Source organism: Neoarius graeffei, chromosome 28 (assembly GCF_027579695.1).
Source record: "Neoarius graeffei isolate fNeoGra1 chromosome 28, fNeoGra1.pri, whole genome shotgun sequence".
Classification (NCBI taxonomy): domain Eukaryota; kingdom Metazoa; phylum Chordata; class Actinopteri; order Siluriformes; family Ariidae; genus Neoarius; species Neoarius graeffei.
This window is the reverse complement of record NC_083596.1, coordinates 9385893-9404985: the sequence shown is the minus strand read 5'-3', so window position 1 is coordinate 9404985 and position 19093 is coordinate 9385893. Positions and strand designations below refer to the sequence as shown.

The 19093-nt window shown below is 40.8% G+C and overlaps 1 protein-coding gene across 6 annotated transcripts in view; it reads left to right on the top strand.

The window, feature by feature from the left end:
* pisd (phosphatidylserine decarboxylase) overlaps nt 1–19093 on the top strand; it is a 74017-nt gene that overhangs the window by 51401 nt on the left and 3523 nt on the right. For 5 of the 6 annotated variants that reach the window (XM_060913147.1, XM_060913148.1, XM_060913152.1 and 2 more), the window contains 4 exons: nt 1120–1356; nt 9954–10092; nt 10178–10327; nt 17373–17533. In XM_060913147.1, coding sequence (XP_060769130.1) covers nt 1120–1356; nt 9954–10092; nt 10178–10327; nt 17373–17533 — 687 coding nt within the window. The remainder of the gene's footprint in view (nt 1–1119; nt 1357–9953; nt 10093–10177; nt 10328–17372; nt 17534–19093) is intronic. The other variant, XM_060913153.1, reaches the window with a different exon arrangement.

Below are 19093 nucleotides of genomic sequence, written 5' to 3'. Positions count from 1 at the left end.
GAATAGCCCTTAGGGCAGAGTCAATCCCGCCAGCAAAAATAGGGAAAAAAAGGAGCGATCTCACCTCTTCAGATGTTGGTTTAAGTCCTAGAATACATTCCTCAAAAAGGGCGTAGAAGAACAAAGTAATCCATCAACGTGTAGCATTCAATTTATTCCGGACCATTAAAGATGCCGCCTTCCGCGTAGAATCATACGTCATCCTCGCCACCATATTGGATGGGTCAAAGCGGAGAATAAAGATACCTCATTCATGCGCTGCGTTTAACTGTACCAACAGGTTTACCGTCCAAACGAGATCACATGGGATTACCTTTCACAGGTGAGACTGGAAAAATACTTTTCATTGTATTTGGTCATTATAATGTAATTTTACGAACAGATTTTTCTGACTTTGTGGCTAATGTGAAGTCTCGCGCATAATAGTTTATGTGCATGCATCCTTACTACTTCTATTGTTCTGGTGTCTCCGAAGGGACCGTCTTACAGCGCCCCTAGAGGTGTGGCATGTGTATTGCATCGTTTTCAGCAAGCGTTGCGTTGCCATATGGACCTGATATTTTACTGATCGTTGCCCATTTGGACGCGATATTTTTTTAAATAACATCTCGTTGCCGTTGTCGTGTGGATGTAGCCTTAGTCTCCCTGCCATCTGAACCCTGTGTTCACCCTGAATTTTTCCCTCTTAAACCAGTGCTGTTCACCGGAGTCTAGTAGACCCGGTGGTGGTGAACCAGCAGAACTGATTTTTAGTTTTTCATAATAAATTCAATATACCGTAGACTTTTTATATTGATATAATGAATGTACAATTGAATTACTCGAACACCTTTAAACCAATAAATTAGCACTTTATTTCCAGCTCTAGTAGAGAACAATGAAAAGGCATCACTTGTGACAGCATTTGAACAAGAACTCAAACCTCATTATGGTTAAATTGTGAATTTAAAAAAAAAAAAAAACCACTTGTATTGCCTTTACCAAAAAGTCTGTGTGTGACAATCTTCTGGATCATCTAGATTAGTAAATACTTCAGAATCTAAGAGATCATTTCCTTTATAACACATTAAAACTATTCCTTAAGCAGCTGGATTCTTAACAGTCTGTCTCCTGACTTAGGTTACCATATACAAGACCATACCCACGCGACTACTCTCCAGGGCCTGGGGTCGTCTTAACCAGGTTGACCTTCCCGTCTGGTTACGGAAGCCCATTTATAGACTGTACATATGGACATTTGGGGTGAACATGAAGGAGGCGGCTGTGGAAGACCTGCAGCATTACAAGAACTTGGGCGAGTTCTTCAGACGCAAACTCAAACCACAGGCCCGGCCTGTGTGCGACTCGCACTGTGTGGTAAGTTGATGTGTGAGAAGGTCAGTTGGTTTAAAAGGGATTCTTAAGGAATGTGCTGGCTTCTACAACCAACATAACGTCACTGCGGAGCAAATAGGCATTGCATCACTTGGGTTTCATGCCAAGCTTGCCATCTTTGACTTGCTTTTATTTCTTTTTTTCCTTTTCTCTTTGGAAATATGCAACAAAATGGGCAGGTCTTCTTCATATTCTGTTGTTTATTTACTGCCAACAATTTGGAATCTTCGACAGTTTTTTTTTTTTTTTTTTTGCAGCCATTGGACTTGTCATGAAATGAAACAAAAAACAAACACACAACACTGCCACCAGTAATTAAGTTCTTGTATGTGACAGCCAATGCAAAACCTCTGACATTATGCAAGCTTGTTAACTTGCGGAGATTGTTTCCTCTATGTGCGACCCTCATAGACATAACGCAGAGATTATGTTGAAGCCTAGTAGTACTATTGGGATCAGGACATGTCGTCCAATGCCATTTTGTCCAAAGCCTTTTTCATACGCACTACCAATTATTTTATGTGATGACAATATGTGCGACAAGATCAAGATATAAATAAACCATAATTCATTTAAGCGAGTGCATTAAGCACTGCCAAAGCCTTTTTCGTACGCGCTATCAATTATTTTATATATGTGTGACAAGATCAAGATGTAAACAAACCATAATTAATTTAAGGGAGTGCATTTAAGCAGATTTATGACTGCGTCTCCTGCGATTTATACCCCTAATAACCTATATCTACAGTACCTCCCACTGTTTATTAACAGTTGTGAAAACACACAGGCAAGCGATCCAAAACGGCAGGCAATCTCGTAAACGTGAAACTAGCAAAAGGTCGGGCAAGGCACAAACGGGCTAAATCGGACAAAGACAAAAACAGAAACTAAGAACAGGAAACAGGATCGGAAACCCAGGGAATCTACACGGGAGAATAAGGCTCGATAATGCTCACTGACGTGGTGTAATACTTCGCGCTGAACGTGCGTTTTCTCCGTCTTTATATAGGCACGCTGATGCCTCTTGATCATGTGCAGGTGAGCCTCATTAACAGCGCGCGTGCGAGAGTCCGCTCGGATGTGTTGCGGACCGCGCGCGTGCCAAGCAGACTCTCGCACGTGCACTGTTAATGATGCTCACCTGCACATGATCAAGAGGCATCAGCGTGCCTATATAAAGACGGAGAAAGCGCATGTTTTCTCATATCTGGATATCATATCTCTCATCTTACACTTGCCAAGGATATCTGGCAAGTGCGAGTATAGCTTTTCTATGTAATTTGGTCTCATAAAAATGATCTCTCCCCACAAGCAGCCCCAGCCGAACGTATCCAAAGTTGACACTAGCTGATTCCCATCATTTCTGGTTTCGTTTTCATTTTGCAAAAATGTTTTGCTTTGGTCAAATTCCATTGAGAATTCCTCCTTTTTTTCGAACAAACAAATATGCGTGGGCGGCATGGTGGTTATCTCTGAGTGCGTTTACATGCACATAGAGAAAATCGAATTTCTGCCGTTGCTCGACTGAAATCGAAGTTCTAAACATGCATGTCAACCTATACGGAATGTCCGTATTTTATACGGATTTGATTCAATAAACGTAGTATACGGGCGTATAAATAAAGTTATACGGATTCTTTAAAAAAACTTCAATATTTATTTAGAGCTATAATCAATTCCCACGATGATAAAAGAGCGCATAACATTTACAAACGTACCGTACACCACAGACAGCCAGTAAAGAGTCTTATGAAATCGCGCGTTATCTTGTGGTAGCGAGACTTCGTTCCACTTTTGATCATGCGCACACTAGGGTTGGGCGGTATCCAAATTTTGATACCTTTAAACTGTCTCTGTGTTTTCCCGGGGTATACGGTATTACCGAGAAAAAAAATAATATTTTGTTTCGGCCTACTGTGTAACGTGCGCCTATGCCTCAAATGTACTATTTAAAAGCAGCATAGCGAATTGTGTGCATTGTGGTATGGATTAAGCAGCAAAGCGAATTTTGTGCATTGATGAATGGATTAAGAGATATTTCAAAGCATCACGCAACTCTTCCTTCATCTTGAAAATAGCATTCAACTGTCGTTTACACATGTCTGCGTTGAAACGCATTTGCAGCACTATTTCACCTGCTCCATCAAAAAAAAGTACACGATGAGCAGGATCATACCCTTTCAAGCATGGGAAATAAAAAAAAGAAAAAGAATCAACCAACACCCAAGTCCGTTTAGACTGCGTGATAAACCATATTCTTCAGCGCAAATGAGGCGAACCTAATTCAAATGCGTGATAGCTGCACAAGGCAAAATCATATGGGCCCACGTCATGCCATGGCGGGGAAATTAATAATCAAATGGCCTTACCTTGCTTAAAATGTTGTCTTGATCACATAACTCCTTACAATTATTCCACTTAAATCCATACGGTTTAACACACCCAACAAAGATAGCAAGCGCATTGCTAATTCCCACCAGAAACCGAACAGTTTACGCTACGATGTTTTCTTCCGTTTCTTCAGTAGATGACATTTCAAACGTTTATTACCCACATCCCAAATGTCATACGTTATATTATTTTACCTTGTTGTTACTCATGTAACCTACTCAAAACACAACTCATTGGAGAGATCTCGTGGAAGTGGAGTACCCCAGGCTATGGTGTGCCTTAGGGGACATATTAGATTTTTCGTTTGGTTTGAAACCAAAATACTGCCACACTGCCGATGTTGTATTTTTTTTTTTTTTTGCCACTAACTCGTTATCTTGACTTGCCATCTTTCAACCGCGGTCTCAGTCTCTTTTTTTTTTATTTTTTAGATAGGACAGTATAGAGAGACAGGAAATGAGCAGGGGAGAGAGAGACGGAATCGGGAAATAACCTCGGGTCGGAATCGAACCCGGGTCCCCGGATTTATGGTACGGTGCCTTAGCCATCTGAGCCATGACACCCCCGGGCTCAGTCTCTTGTGAAGCTTTCTGTCAGACTCCAAATGTCACGCAGGGTTGCCATGGTAACGACATGAACAACCCTGCACGCGATGAGAACTTCTTTAGGAAATTGATAGAATTAGTGAAAATACGATCTCACAGTTATTCGGGATGATCTTCAATTTATTATTTTATATTATGACCTCATGTACTCCATATTTATTTAGATATTATATATTTTTTTAAAATGACGGTAATGAGACCGATACCGTTGGTACTTTTGGATACCTCGGGATACCTTCTTACCGTAATACCGCCCAACCCTAGCGCACACCGCATTGCGAGAATCCCGCCAACCGGGAAGTCATAGACGTATAAACATAGACGCCGCCTTTTGCGTAGAATCATACGTCATCCTCGCCGCCATATTGGATGGGGCAAAGTGGTGATTCTTCAGCCGTCTCTGGTATAGCGTCAAGACAGTAGCCGAGAATAAAGATGCCTCATTCATGTGCTGCGTTTAACTGTACCAACAGGTTTACCGTCCAAACGAGATCACATGGGATTACCTTTCACAGGTGAGACTGGAAAAATACTTTTCATTGTATTTGGTCATTATAACGTAATTTTACGAACAGATTTTCCTGACTTTGTGGCTAATATGAAGTCTCGCGCATAATAGCCGCTCGGTGAAACCTGTCTCCAAACAACGAAGTATTTCCTTTGTAACTACGCTGATAACACTTTGTGTTTTTGTCAAACATTGGAGCTTTGTATTCATTCTGAAGGTTTATTGTTATTAATATTGAATAAAAAGTAACTGGGATATATCATTGTTAATTATCATTCAGATTTTAGGTAAATTATTTTAATTTGCATCTTATACGGATTTTATAAGGGAAATATGGATTTTGGAGGTTGGTTATACAGGTTTGATTGACCAAAGGTTGACATGTATGTCTAAATGGCATGGAAACACCTTAGCTAGGCTGAAATTGAACCGAACTTGATTTCTCGTAATCGAGCTACACGACCTAGATTTTCGATTTTTGCCGAGCTACTTAGTGCATGTAAACCCTATCGAGCTACTTACTTCAGCACTGCCCCTTCCGGAAATGACAAGTGACAAGACCACAAGCGGGAAACACAACAGCCACGGTCGGAAAAAAAATAAAAATACAGCCTCGGTCGGCATGACACTTCACCTTAGCCGCCACTTTATTAGGAACACTTGTGTCTGGGCATGTACGCACCCATTTCCAATTAGTTGGTAAGTTATTAGCATGTTAGCAGGCTAACAGTTAATATGTTCACCATTACAGATCAACTTCAACTTAGTGGCCATTTTATTAGGAACACTTCTGTTCGTACATACAAACTACAAACACACTTCTTGTTTTGTTTTGTTTTTCTTTCCAAACACTCTTTTTGTGAACACGGAACTGATAACTTTGTTTATACTCTTGAATAGCTCTTCTTCATGACGACAACCGGAAGTGTACCAACACGATGGGGCGTGTAGCGCCACCTGTGGCTTGGGTGCACAATGTACCTCACACGATAGCTCGATTTCCTTGTGTGCATGTAGGATTGGATTTCTCTGGCACCCCTGCTGGGACCCTTAGCTCGATTACCGACAGCAGCTCGATTTGGATGTGCATGTAAACGTACTGACTGTCGCCTTACAGCACGAAGGTTCCGGGTTCGAACCTTGCGGCCGACAAGGGCCTTTCTGTGTGAAGTCTGCATGTTCTCCCCGTGTCTGCGTGGGTTTCCTACGGGTGCTCCGGTTTTATGGAATCAGTTTTTTTGCCAAAATGTTCATACAGTACTTTTGAAATATCAAACAAAAACGACAAATCAAAATACAAAACAAAAAAAAAGGTCAATTTTTTTAGACTGGCAAACAAATTATTCGTGTAATCGTGCAAAATATCAGTCTATTACTCTTCAGAAACCTTTTATTTTTGTTCTGCGTCTTTCTCAGTTTTGTTTGACGTAATTTATTTTGGTTGCGATTCCAGCTTTCTCGTTTGCGCTCCCTGACTTTTTGCTTGCAGTTTTGGCACAAACTTCACGTGTGGGTGGGCTGTTCAGGAATGCATTCCCATTGGGTAACTTGTGTTTGACTGACAGCTACGCTCAGCGATTCCCCCGGAGGCTGTTGCGGCCATTTCCTACTCGGATTTTGGCAGACTGTTTGACGAGTGACCGAGCCATTGACGGTAAACAAGGATCGAGTGGACTTCAGTGGCGACTATGATCTCATCTCATTATCTGTAGCCGCTTTATCCTTTTACAGGGTCTCAGGCAAGCTGGAGCCTATCCCAGCTGACTACGGGCGAAAGGCAGGGTACACCCTGGACAAGTCGCCAGATCATCACAGGGCTGACACATAGACACAGACAACCATTCACACTCACATTCACACCTACGGTCAATTTGGTTAATTTAGAGTCACCAGTTAACCTAACCTGCATGTCTTTGGACTGTGGGGGAAACCGGAGCACCCGGAGGAAACCCACGCGGACACGGGGAGAACATGCAAACTCCACACAGAAAGGCCCTCGCTGGCCCTGGGGCTCGAACCCAGGACCTTCTTGCTGTGAGGCGACAGCGCTAACCACTACACCACCGTGCCGCCCGCGACTATGATATTGAATTAATTCAACAAAGTATAAGTGCGGGACAAATGTGTTGCAGTAGTACACATTATGCAGGTGTTTCATGGCAAGTCAAATGTTAGACTTGGCTCCACTACCCAATATAATAGCTGTCTTGCTAACGTTAAACACGCCTGCATAATGTGCACTACTGCAACACATACAACACATTTGTCCCGCACTTACACTTTGTTGAATTAATTCAATATCATAGTCGCCACTGAAGTCCACTCGATCCTTGTTTACCGTCAATGGATCGGTCACTCGTCAAACAGTCCGCCAGAATCCGAGTAGGGAATGGCTGAGCGTAGCTGTCAGTCAAACACAAGTTAGCCAATGGGAATGCATTCCTGGACAGCCCACCCACACGTGAAGTTTGTGCCAAAACTGCAAGCAAAAAGTCAGGGAGCGCAAACGAGAAAGCTGGAATCGCAACCAAAATAAATTACGTCAAGCAAAACTGAGAAAGACGCGGAACAAAAATAAAAGGTTTCTGAAGAGTAATAGACTGATATTTTGCACGATTACACGAATAATTTGTTTGCCAGTCTAAAAAAAATTGACTTTTTTTGTTTTGTATTTTGATTTGTCGTTTTTGTTTGATATTTCAAAAGTATTGTATGAACATTTTGGCACAAAATTGATTCCATACAGTTTCCCCCACAGTTCAAAGACATGCAGATTGTACAATGGGGCCACTGTAATTGGCGCAAGCTGTAGTGGTTTTCAAGCCATAATGTATGTACATTATATAGCTCTTGCTATGGCAAAAAGCTAATAAATTAAATATTAAAATTATACCTGAAATATAAAATAATCGATTGTACGTATGAAAAAGGCTTTGGATGAAATGTCTTAACTATTGGATGAAATGACCTGTATCCGTACTATTCCTAGAATGTTACGCTATCAATGAAGCAAACACCATTAAGGTCAAGAAGTATCTCTGAGTAGTAGTGTTGAGCTGGACGTTTCCAAAATAAAACTAACTTTTGCGATCTCTCCTCCTTTATTGTTTAACGATGATTAGTATAAATACAAAGGCAATTTATAGAAAGTCGCGTGCGCCGATTGGCCGAGAAATTCTGACTATTTCTCAGTAATCGCCTCGAGCGACTCGGCAAAATGGCGGCCAAGTGCTTCCTCACCGTAAGTGAAGAAGAATTACAAATGATGAAAGAAAATGCTGTTCCTAAAAGCGCTAAAGATGCTATGAAGTTTGGTCTAAAACTGTTCAAAGGTAAGGAGGATTTGGGATTCATTTTATCGATTTCAAAACAAAGGATTTTGTGACTCCGCGTAGATAAATGCGACAAGTCTGTGCCGCGGCGTTACTACATTTGCATGCTGCTTTTGAAGATTGAAATATACACTAAGCCCATGTTTACATTAGACCGTATCAGCGGATCATCAGATTAACGTTTTTAAAACGATTAGTGTGCACACAGCAACGCCAATACACGGATACGCTCGGCTCCGCAGGCATCCTGCGCTCCAAATCACTCCGCCCTGAACAGCGAGTGCCCTATGGAGGGTGCGCACTCCGGCCCTGCGCAGCTCACACAGCGCGCAAGTGAAGTGCACAAGCAGTGATTCGGGACTGAGCCGCTGTGTGTGTGATCCCAGCGCATATCACTTACTACTTGCAAGTGAAAGGATGGCAAGCCTAAAGACAATCATAACTACACAATGGGCAGTATTTGCATCAGTATTTGCAGTATTTTCATACTTTTATACTCTTTAATGAAAGGTGATACAAGGCGGAAGTCCGCGCCGTTTTTCAGCAGTCGCGTCACATGACCAACGCCAGCGAATCAGGAAGGTGGATGTCACAGTGACGTTGTCCAATGAGACGCCAGCTAGAACTCAGCACAGCGTATCCGCTTATTCTGAATGTTTACACAGCACCGGAGCTGACACGATCTGGATTGAATACGTGGACGCTGGCGGATTCCCGTTTCCAGGCGTTTTAATGTAAACGGACAGTGCATCCGCGAAGAAAACGAGACAGATACGGTCTAATGTACACGTAGCCTAAGTAACTTTAAAAACGCACATTGATAAAACTTGCTGAATTCGTGCTGAGTTTATCTCAAGAAGAAAAGAAATATATCACAATGGAAAAATAACTTCGTTCCGCCCGAATAAGTTCCAAATCTGTGCTCAAATCAGAATTTAAGGGAGTTGTACTCAATAACGTACAACGTACTCGGGTAGTCAATGACATGGACAGGCTTTAATTTTCAAACAAATTTTGCATACACTCTACACACACAATCTTGCCTATAAATACCCGGGGGAAATGATGGGAAAATTGTCATTATTGAAGATGCAATGCCTAAGCCAAAATCAACGTGAACAGGCCATCGGGATGTTACGTACCGGAAGTACACAGACAGAGGTCGCCCGGCACTTCAGTGTTCATCATTCGACCATTTCCCGTTTGAGTCAGCGTTACAGACAGACAGGGAGCACCAGGGATCGTCCACGCCCTGGTCAGCCTCGAGTCACAACGCCAGTTCAGGATCAGCACATCAGGCTAGCTCACCTCCGTGACAGATTCCTAAGGTCTATGCCACGAAGAGTGAACGCCTTGTTGCAAGCAAACGGAGGTCATACACGATACTGAACCTGTAATTTCGTGAACATGGACCAACTGTCACTTTGAATTTTTTTATTGTGAATTAATTCTTGAGTTTGACAATAAATGTCCTTTATCAATGTTTCAAGATGTGTGTGCATTACATACAATATCATAAATTTCAAATATATACATGGATCTAAAGTGATATCGTGTTGAATTCCATTGTGCGTTTTTAAAGTTACTTAGTATATTTTTAAAAAATAGATTTGATTTTTTTTTTTTTAAATAATCACCTGTGTATTTATACTAAAACAATTATCCGTCTCATTATTCACTTTGCCTTTGGCAAATAATTAATTCATCAGAATGAAAATCATTATGCTGTACATACATCCTCAGATCAGTCCAGCTGATGGGAAGATCCTTCATTTTGGCCGGGTAAAGAACTGCGAGGTGGAGCAGGTGAAGGGGGTCACCTACTCTCTTGAGACCTTTCTTGGTCCATACACATGGTCTGAAAGCTTGGCCATCAACAGAAGTGAGCCTCTTTCTATGTTCATGATGGTGTTATGGGTTTTTGTTTTTTGTTTTTAATATCTGTGTTTTGGGGTGTGCGGTGTTAGGTGAGGATGACCAGAGCAACTTCCAGAACCTACTGGTGACGAAGGAGGGGAATGAGCTCTACCACTGCGTGGTGTATCTGGCTCCTGGAGATTATCACTGCTTCCACTCGCCCACTGATTGGCGAGTTGCGCACAGACGCCACTTTCCTGGTGAGGCTCAAGCCGCCTTCTATAATAATGATTTTGTATAGCGTCTGAGCGTTTATCAGCATTTAGAAATAGGCACTATATAACAAATAATATTTTGTAACAAATTCCATGCAGTACCTTGTAAAGTTTTTGGGTCATTTGTTAAAACGTTCTCACATGGTAGTGCTGTAATCGAGTCACTAAACCTCAAGTCCAAGTAATTAAAGAAAATTTTGAATCGAGTCAGAGTCAAGTCCACTATCGATCCGAGTTGAGTCCAAGAACAAGACTCCAACTGCACCGTTTGACCATGGCTGTGGCTGCCTTTATGTGAAAGCGTCTCTGCTACTGTGTTGGACTAACGTTACTGCTCGACTGCCCCATTTTAGTTAACAGGCTACAGATAAAAAGCTTGTTTGTCGCTCAGCAAGCCCCGCCCACTATCAACAGGGCAAATAACATGAGAGAGGGTTAGCGCTAGCTAGTTCATCGCTCAGCAAGCAAGCCCTGCTATCAACAGCGCAATGAACGTAGCACATCACTTCCTTCTCTGGATGGAGTCTTGCCAAATGATTGGAGTTTGAGGTTGTCCCCGTCGTCTCCTCGATAGTTCTTCTACATATGGAACACATATAGCAGTGCATTTCTTCCCACTGCATGAGAAGTCTGCATAAGCAAGGCGGACAATCCTCGGGGCTTCTCTCCAGGCATTTTAGTGCCATTAACGTTAGTTTGTTCCTGAACATGACACATGAACAGGTGAATGTGTATTCTCTTGCACGAAATTAGTATAAAAATTAATGTAGATATAAATATCTTGTGCCAAATTATTATGGCATGTTACAAAAAATAAAGAAAAAAATCGGAGTCCTCGTCTCCAATTTACGAGTCCGAATGCAGTTAATGCACGAGTCCGAGTCATCAGGGCTCAAATCCAAGTCAAATCACGAGTCCTTAAAATTAAGGCACGAGTTGGACTCGAGTACTACAAGCCTGTCACATGGCCTGTGGGTTAGGAACTGAAAGGTACATCCAAGCCCTGATATTTGGACTCCTACTGTACAAATCTGTTTTAAATACAGGTTTCTTGCTATCCAACCAGTACAATTTGGCACAACATTCACACATATGTTATCCATGCTGTTCAAGTGAAAAGTAGAATTAAAACATCGACAGTGCCATTAGTTAATACCTGTAGGTGGTGCTGGTGTATCAGAATTATAATTATCATGTGCGTCTTTTGGGAATTTCATGATTGCTTTCAAAAGCAATCCTAGAAAAGAGGGATGGAAAAGCCCACACTCTCGGTGAGAAGATGGATTAAGATGGTGGAAAGAATCCATTAAGCTAAGCTTTAGTCAGATTTAGTTTCCCATGTCTGTGTGGGATTTCTCCGGGTTTTCCTGTGTCTTCCTGCCTCTGGGGATGCTGGAGCCAATGTAAGCCGACTTCGGGTGAGAGGTGGGGTTCACCCTGAGCAGGTCGCCAATCTAACACCGAGACGAACAGCCATCACACTCTCATTCACACCTCTGAGTAGTTTAGAGTAGCCAGCTGACCTACTCAGGATGTCTTTTAATCAGGCATGGAATGATTCACCCAATTCGTGGTTCGATTCAATTCAGTTCACGATATTGGGTTCATAATTTGATTTTCCCACAATATTTTTGGAGAAAAAAAAAAAGAGGTAAATTTTATTACCAAAAAATGCAGCATTTTATTTTCCTGTCATCAACTTAAATATTCCTTTGATTGAATTAAATTCCTTTTGTTTCACTTTCTTAATAGCCAACAATTTACCCACATTTGTAAAGGTTATAATTAAATGTTATTTACTAGCTTAAAGTGCCATTCCACCATTGGATGTATTCTTTGGCATAAAATACAATATATTTTATGACAACATGACTAGACAGAGAAATCTTTTAGCTTCAAAATGATATATCAAACATCATTTTTTGACAACGACAAGTATATTAATTTTGCGACCAAAGTCACCTACCCTTTTAATTTCCGCGTGGTAGTGACACGTGATGTCATCGGCAGGTTCCCCTTCTTGTGTACCACGTGTCGGTCTATTTTTAGACCAGGAAACCCCCAAAGTGAGAGAGTCATTTCTCCTCGTATATGGGGGCCAAAAAAATTGCGAAAAATTGAGTTAATCTTTCAGTTAGCTAGATTTATTGGTATTAGCTAGATTTATTGGTATTATTTTTATCGCGTTCTATCCGCCATTGCTGATAATATGTGCCACGTCACACGTCACGTGGTACACAAGAAGGGGAACCTGCCGATGACATCACACGCGGAAATTAAAAGGGTAGGTGACTTTGGTCGCAAAATTAATATACTTGTCGTTGTCAAAAAATTATGTTTGATGTATCATTTTGAAGCTAAAAGATTTCTCTGTCTAGTGATACCATTTATATATGTTGTCAAAATATATTGTATTTTATGCCAAAGAATACATCCAATGGTGGAATGGCACTTTAAGCTCGGTCCGTATCGTGAAGTACCGTGGCCGAGGTTAGTATTTAAGACCGAGGTCACGGTATTTCACCATATGGACTGACCTTAAGCTGGTAAATAATATTAATTTTTTTCTTTACCAAATTCTAACAGAAAATGAGAGCGCCCGAAAGGGAAAACTGAGACGAAGCGAGCCGCTATTTTGAATCCTCATTCACGGCTGTAATGCAAATGGCTTCCTCCTCGGTATACAAGTGCACTTCCATGGCAGGAAAAAAAAAACTACATTTTGCCGCCTATGTAGTCCCCTATCTATACAAAATTGAGTCATTCAGGATTCAGCCATGTTTTTGCTCGGCGTTAGCAGCCGTTACAAGTTTTTTTTTTTTTTTTTTTTTTTTTTTTTTTTTTAAGTTTTCTCCTGAAATGTTTTCTTTTATTTCTTCTTCCTCAGGGTAGTAAAACTCGCTTTCGCTGTGAACACTGTCGTTATCGCTATCCATGCTGTAAAATTAATGCTATTCTCCTGAGAAATGCTGGCAAAAATGTATAAGATTTTTGATAATCTTATAAATAAATCTTATTAAAAAAAAGATAAATGTTGACAAAATGCTACTATGTTTGTTGTTGTGAATGAGCGAGTCGCCAGAGGTCCATAACCGGGGTCCGTATCGTAGGATATGGACCCGCTCGCTAGCCACTCAGAGTACGGGATTTGATGGAAACCGGACTGCGAAAAAAAAAAATTAGTCTATTAACTAAAATCATTTTTTATCCCCTGTTGGATGAAAGACCCGAAAGGGGATCATGTTGTGGTGACATCTGTCCGTCCCGGGAAGGGCACTCACCTTCTGAAATCAACTCCTCTCACAATTTGTGGAAGAATTTCACGAAACTTGACAAGGCATTGTTTATATGTTGGTAGTACTCATATTATTTTGCTCAATTTGGTTGCATTTTACTAGAGTTTCAACCCTTGAGACAACTTTGTACTTTCAGAATTTCATGAAGGTGTGCTTGCCTTCTGAAATCAACTCCTCTCACAATTTTTGGACAAATTTCTCGAAGTTTGGCAAAAGGCCTTGTTATATGATGGCAATAAGCATATTGCGATTTAATTTTGTTTGTGAAAATTTTACCAGAGTTTTGACCCTTGATTAAATAACTTGTACTTTGACAGTTTCATGAGGGTGTATGTTCTTCCAAAATCAACTCCTCTCACAATTTGTAGAGTAATTTAACCAAACTTGGCAAAAGACTTTGTTATACGACAGTTATACGCATATTGAAATGTTTAATTTGGGCAAATTTTACCAGAGCTATGCCCTTGATTATTAACAAACTTGTGCTTGCTTTCTGAAATCAACTTCCCTCACAATTTTTGGAGGAATTTCACGAAACTTGACAGAATTCTTTGTTATACGTCAGTAATATGCATATTGCAATTTTGTTCAATTCAGTCTCATTTTACCAGAGTTATGGCCTATTTACCAGTGGGGGATACTGTGCTCTAAGAGCACTCTTGTTTTAATTTTTAATAAAAGGCATAACAAATAGGCATTTTATTAAACTTTTTATGTACATTTGTACTACCTCAATTTGCTTCTCTTTCCTTTAGTTTTCGACAGTCTGTAAAAAGAGAGCTATGATTTCTTGTGAAATCTGTTTGTAGAGTCAGTCATGCAACAGATCTTTCCCATTTTTAGTCAAATCTTGTTTGTTTTCTCACAATATTAGAGCTGTTACTTCTGCCTACAGTGAAGTCATGTGCATTCCCACTACTGTACGTTATTGTGCCCTCTGTTGTTTAAACAATGCAACTACAGCTATGAAAAGCTTACAGATTACGCAGTCTGATAATTATGGTTCATTTATTTCATCGATCGACTCGAATCGTCATATTGCAATTTATATATACCGTTGCGCGGTATATCGTTATATGCTTACTTTTAACATGTGACCCAAAAACTTTGGTCTGTGGGAGGAAACTGGAGTGCCCACAGGAAACCCATGCAGGTACAGGAAGAACATTCAGACTCCACACACAAAGGCCCCAGTCGACCAGCAAGTTCGAACCCAGAACCTTCTTGCTGTGATGCGACAGTGCTAACCTCTGCACCACTGTATCACCCACTAGGCTCCTAATTTCTAACTATTCTTTATAGATGCAGTTTTCTAGAACAGAATATGTCCAGATAGTGGATTTGGGTGCACTTCGGCATATTTATTTATTTTTTTTAAATAATATATAAACAGGGTGGCACGGTGGTGTAGTAGTTAGCGCTGTCGCCTCACAGCAAGAAGGTCTGGGTTCGAGCCCCGTGGCCAACAAGGGCCTTTCCGTGTGGAGTTTGCATGTTCTCCCCGTGTCCGCGTGGGTTTCCTCCGGGTGCTCCGGTTTCCCCCACAGTCCAAAGACATGCAGGTTAGGTTAACTGGTGACTCTAAATTGACCGTAGGTGTGAATGTGAGTGTGAATGGGTGTCTGTGTCTATGTGTCAGCCCTGTGATGACCTGGCGACTTGTCCAGGGTGTACCCCGCCTTTCACCCGTAGTCAGCTGGGATAGACTCCAGCTTGCCTGCGACCCTGTAGAACAGGATAAAGTGGCTACAGATAATGAGATGAGAATATATAAACAATCTTTTTGAGGATGCCAACGTCACAGTGATTTACAGAAGGGTCCTCAAAATATAAATTTAAATTAAAAACTATAAAAGTGATACAATATGAAAAACACACAAGTTAGCAGAGTGGTTTACATCAACCCATGAAATAAAGTATAACTGTGAATAAAAGTAAAGAACACAGGTCCGACCAATCAAGTCAGTGGATTAGAGAGCACTGAAAAGAAAATTCTACAATGGAAGTACAGTAAGCTAAAAAGGATTAACTTGGATTTCAAGGACTAATGAAAGTCGCTACTAAAAATAATATATATGTGAGAGAAAGTAAAGGGTTTTTTTTTTTTTGGTTTGGTTTTTTTTCATTTGTTTTATTTTAAAAGAGAGAGAGAAGGACTATTTCAGCAAACATACTAGAAAACTACTTTGCAGAGGCCTTTTTTTTTTTTTTTTAAACTTTCTTAATGATGTCACTTCCCTCAAGGACTTATCTAACTTGTTCTAGCAAAATTTGTAGATATCCACAAGCCCCAGGTGGGGTTTACATTAGACCGTATCAGCGGATCATCAGATTAACGTTTTTAAAACGATTAGTGTGCACACAGCAACGCCAATACACGATTCGCGTGCACACAGCAACGCCAATACACGGATACGCTCGGCTCCGCAGGCATTCTGCGCTCCAAATCACTCCGCCCTGAACAGCGAGTGCCCTCTGGAGGGTGCGCACTCCGGCCCTGCGCAGCTCACAGAGCACGCGAGTATAGCGCACGAGCAGTGATTTGGGACTGAGCCGCTGTGTGTGTGATCCCAGCGCATATCACTTACCACTTGCAAGTGGAAGGATGGCAAGCCTAAAGACAATCATAACTACACAATGGGCAGTATTTGCATCAGTATTTGCAGTATTTTCATACTTTTTATACTCTTTAATGAAAGGTGATACAAGGCGGAAGTCCGCGCCGTTTTTCAGCAGTCGCGTCACATGACCAACGCCAGCGAATCAGGAAGGTGGATGTCACAGTGACGTTGTCCAATGAGACGCCAGCTAGAGCTCAGCACAGCGTATCTGCGTATTCTGAATGTTTACACAGCACCGGACCAGACACGATCTGGATTGAATACGTGGACGCTGGCGGATTCCCGTTTCCCGGCGTTTTAATGTAAACGGACAGTGCATCCGCGAAGAAAACGAGACCGATACGGTCTAATGTAAACTTGGCCCCAGTTTCTACTGGCTGCTGTTTTTCGGATATTACTGTTAAATCTAGTGTTTATAGTTGTGATGAGCCTTACTGAAATTAATTTCAAACTTAGGAACAAACAGCTGGTTTAAGCACTTGTAAATGAAAGTAGCTCGATGTTCAGCATGCCTGTGGCTGAGCAGCTTCTACTTGCGCTTTTATTTATTTATTTATTTATTTATTTTAGATAAATCTAAAATTATTCGTGCTGCTTTATTGTGGAGAACCTGAAGTTGTGTCATAAAAGCAGAATTTCCCCTATCGCGCCGTATGGTATCTGCATAGTCGAAAATAGGCAAGATATAACACTTAAAAAAAATAATAATATCCGGCAAAAAATAAAATCCTGCATGCATGTGCAGCTAATGCAAAAGTGCAACTTGTATGGTTTTGGAGCTGTAGCGTACAGAATACAATACACAAAAAAGAAAGTCATGCGTTTCAATGTAGCATCAAAGCCCTGTTGTATTATATTAAAGATAAATTTTGTTCTTTTAATGAAAAAACATGTTCATTGATGTCATGTCTTCTGTCTCTCCCAGACTTCATTTCTGTTTTGAAGATTAGTTGAACATAAACTGTTAAATCTTCTAGCATCCATTTTGCTTTTTGTGCTTATTGTCCTCTCTGGACCTCGTTTCCATGCATGTTCATAGGATGATTTAGAAATCACCCCTCGCTCCGTCTCACTACGTTGAGAGGAAAATAAACGGGTGGCTGTGTTTTGCAGGCTCTCTGATGTCGGTGAACCCGGGCATAGCACGGTGGATTAAAGAGCTCTTCTGTCATAACGAGCGCGTGGTGTTGAGCGGAGAGTGGAGACACGGCTTCTTTTCACTAACGGCTGTCGGAGCCACCAATGTCGGATCCATCAGGATCTACTTCGACAAGGTCGGAGATCGGTTCTCTTTCACACAGCCTGTTACTCTCTCTCTCTCTGTTTCTTTCTCTCTGTGTAAACCTTGTTGCTGACACGCTGCTATTTAAGCAAAAAGTGCCCTGGTGTTTTCTAACATTCACTTGTCCTTAATGACAGCAGCTGCTGGTGGTGGTAGATGTGAAGGGTAAAATCTAATGTCAGTAGCACATCAGTGAAATTATTAGGGTTGAGCCTTGCATTTATATTCTGAGCACTCATGCCAGAAACGCACTTGAAAGCAGATAAGCAGCTAGATTTATGTTTTCTGTTTCAAGTCTGTAATACTGCTCTTCTGGTAATCCATACTTTGATTGGACAGTGTGTTTTAGTTTCTTTTCCAAGTTTAATTTTGGGGGGGGAAAAAAGGATAAAATAAATAATCCACCTCATTCACATTCATTACACCCACGACTGTATTTCACAAGCAGGTTTTTTTTCTTCTTCTTCCACTCACTGCTGCTGATGTGTTACAGATGTGTTTGAAAAATATCAGCGCAGATTGAGATCTAAGAGGCGTGTCATTTTTGTGTAATCACCTGACACGGCCACCTCTGATAGGCTGCATGAATCTATAGTCTGGGCTAGAAAGAGATCAGTCCCAGCCTCTCTTCTGTCTCCTTCACACTAGTCTGTGTATTTTTCATAAAGTGAAAAAGTACAAAAATATCTTATCATTTCTAGCCCCCCCCCAAAAAAACCCTCCTTCAGTTCAGTATTGATTGGTAGCAGTTGCTTTTTAATGCATTCTCCAAATTTAATAGAGAGATTTGAAGAAAACATTAATCTGAGTATGTGCTAGCACTAATTGTATACTTTTTAAAAATATTTTTAGTAGTAATAACAATTAGTATAAATACACAGGTGATTTATAGGAAATCGTGCGCGCTGATTGGTTGAGAGATTCATACTATTTCTGGATCTCCTCGAGCAGCTCGGCAAAATGGCGGCCAATCGCTTTGTCACCGTGAGGAAGAATTACAAATTATGAAGAAAATGCTGTTCTTAAAAGCACTAAAGATGCTGCGAACTTTCAGTCTATTCAAAGGTAAGGTGGAATTGTGATTTATTTTATCGATTTCAAAACAAAGTATTTTATGTGACTTGGCGTAGGTAAGTGACAAGTCTGTGCGCACCGTTATTACACTTGCATGATGCTTTTGAAATAAACTTTTTTTTTGGGTTTGTTTTTTAATGATCACCTGTGTATTTGTACAAAAACAATTACCCGCCTCAGGCTCTGTGAATATCGGTGAATAATAACCTTAACTTCCTTTCGGTTATTGTTCACCGATATTCACTTTGCCTTCGGTGAATAAGTGTTAAATGTAACCAAGTAAATTAGTAATTAAATAAGTAAATCACTAAGTAAGTACATAAATAAACTAGAAGGGTACTTGGTAAAGTGCATACCTCCAGCAAGCCACATATCAACATTAAGATCAAAATCAAATCACATGAACCTAGGATTCTACTAAAGCTGTACACCAAATTGCATCAAAACCCGTTCACTCCGTTTCAAGTTACGTTGGGAA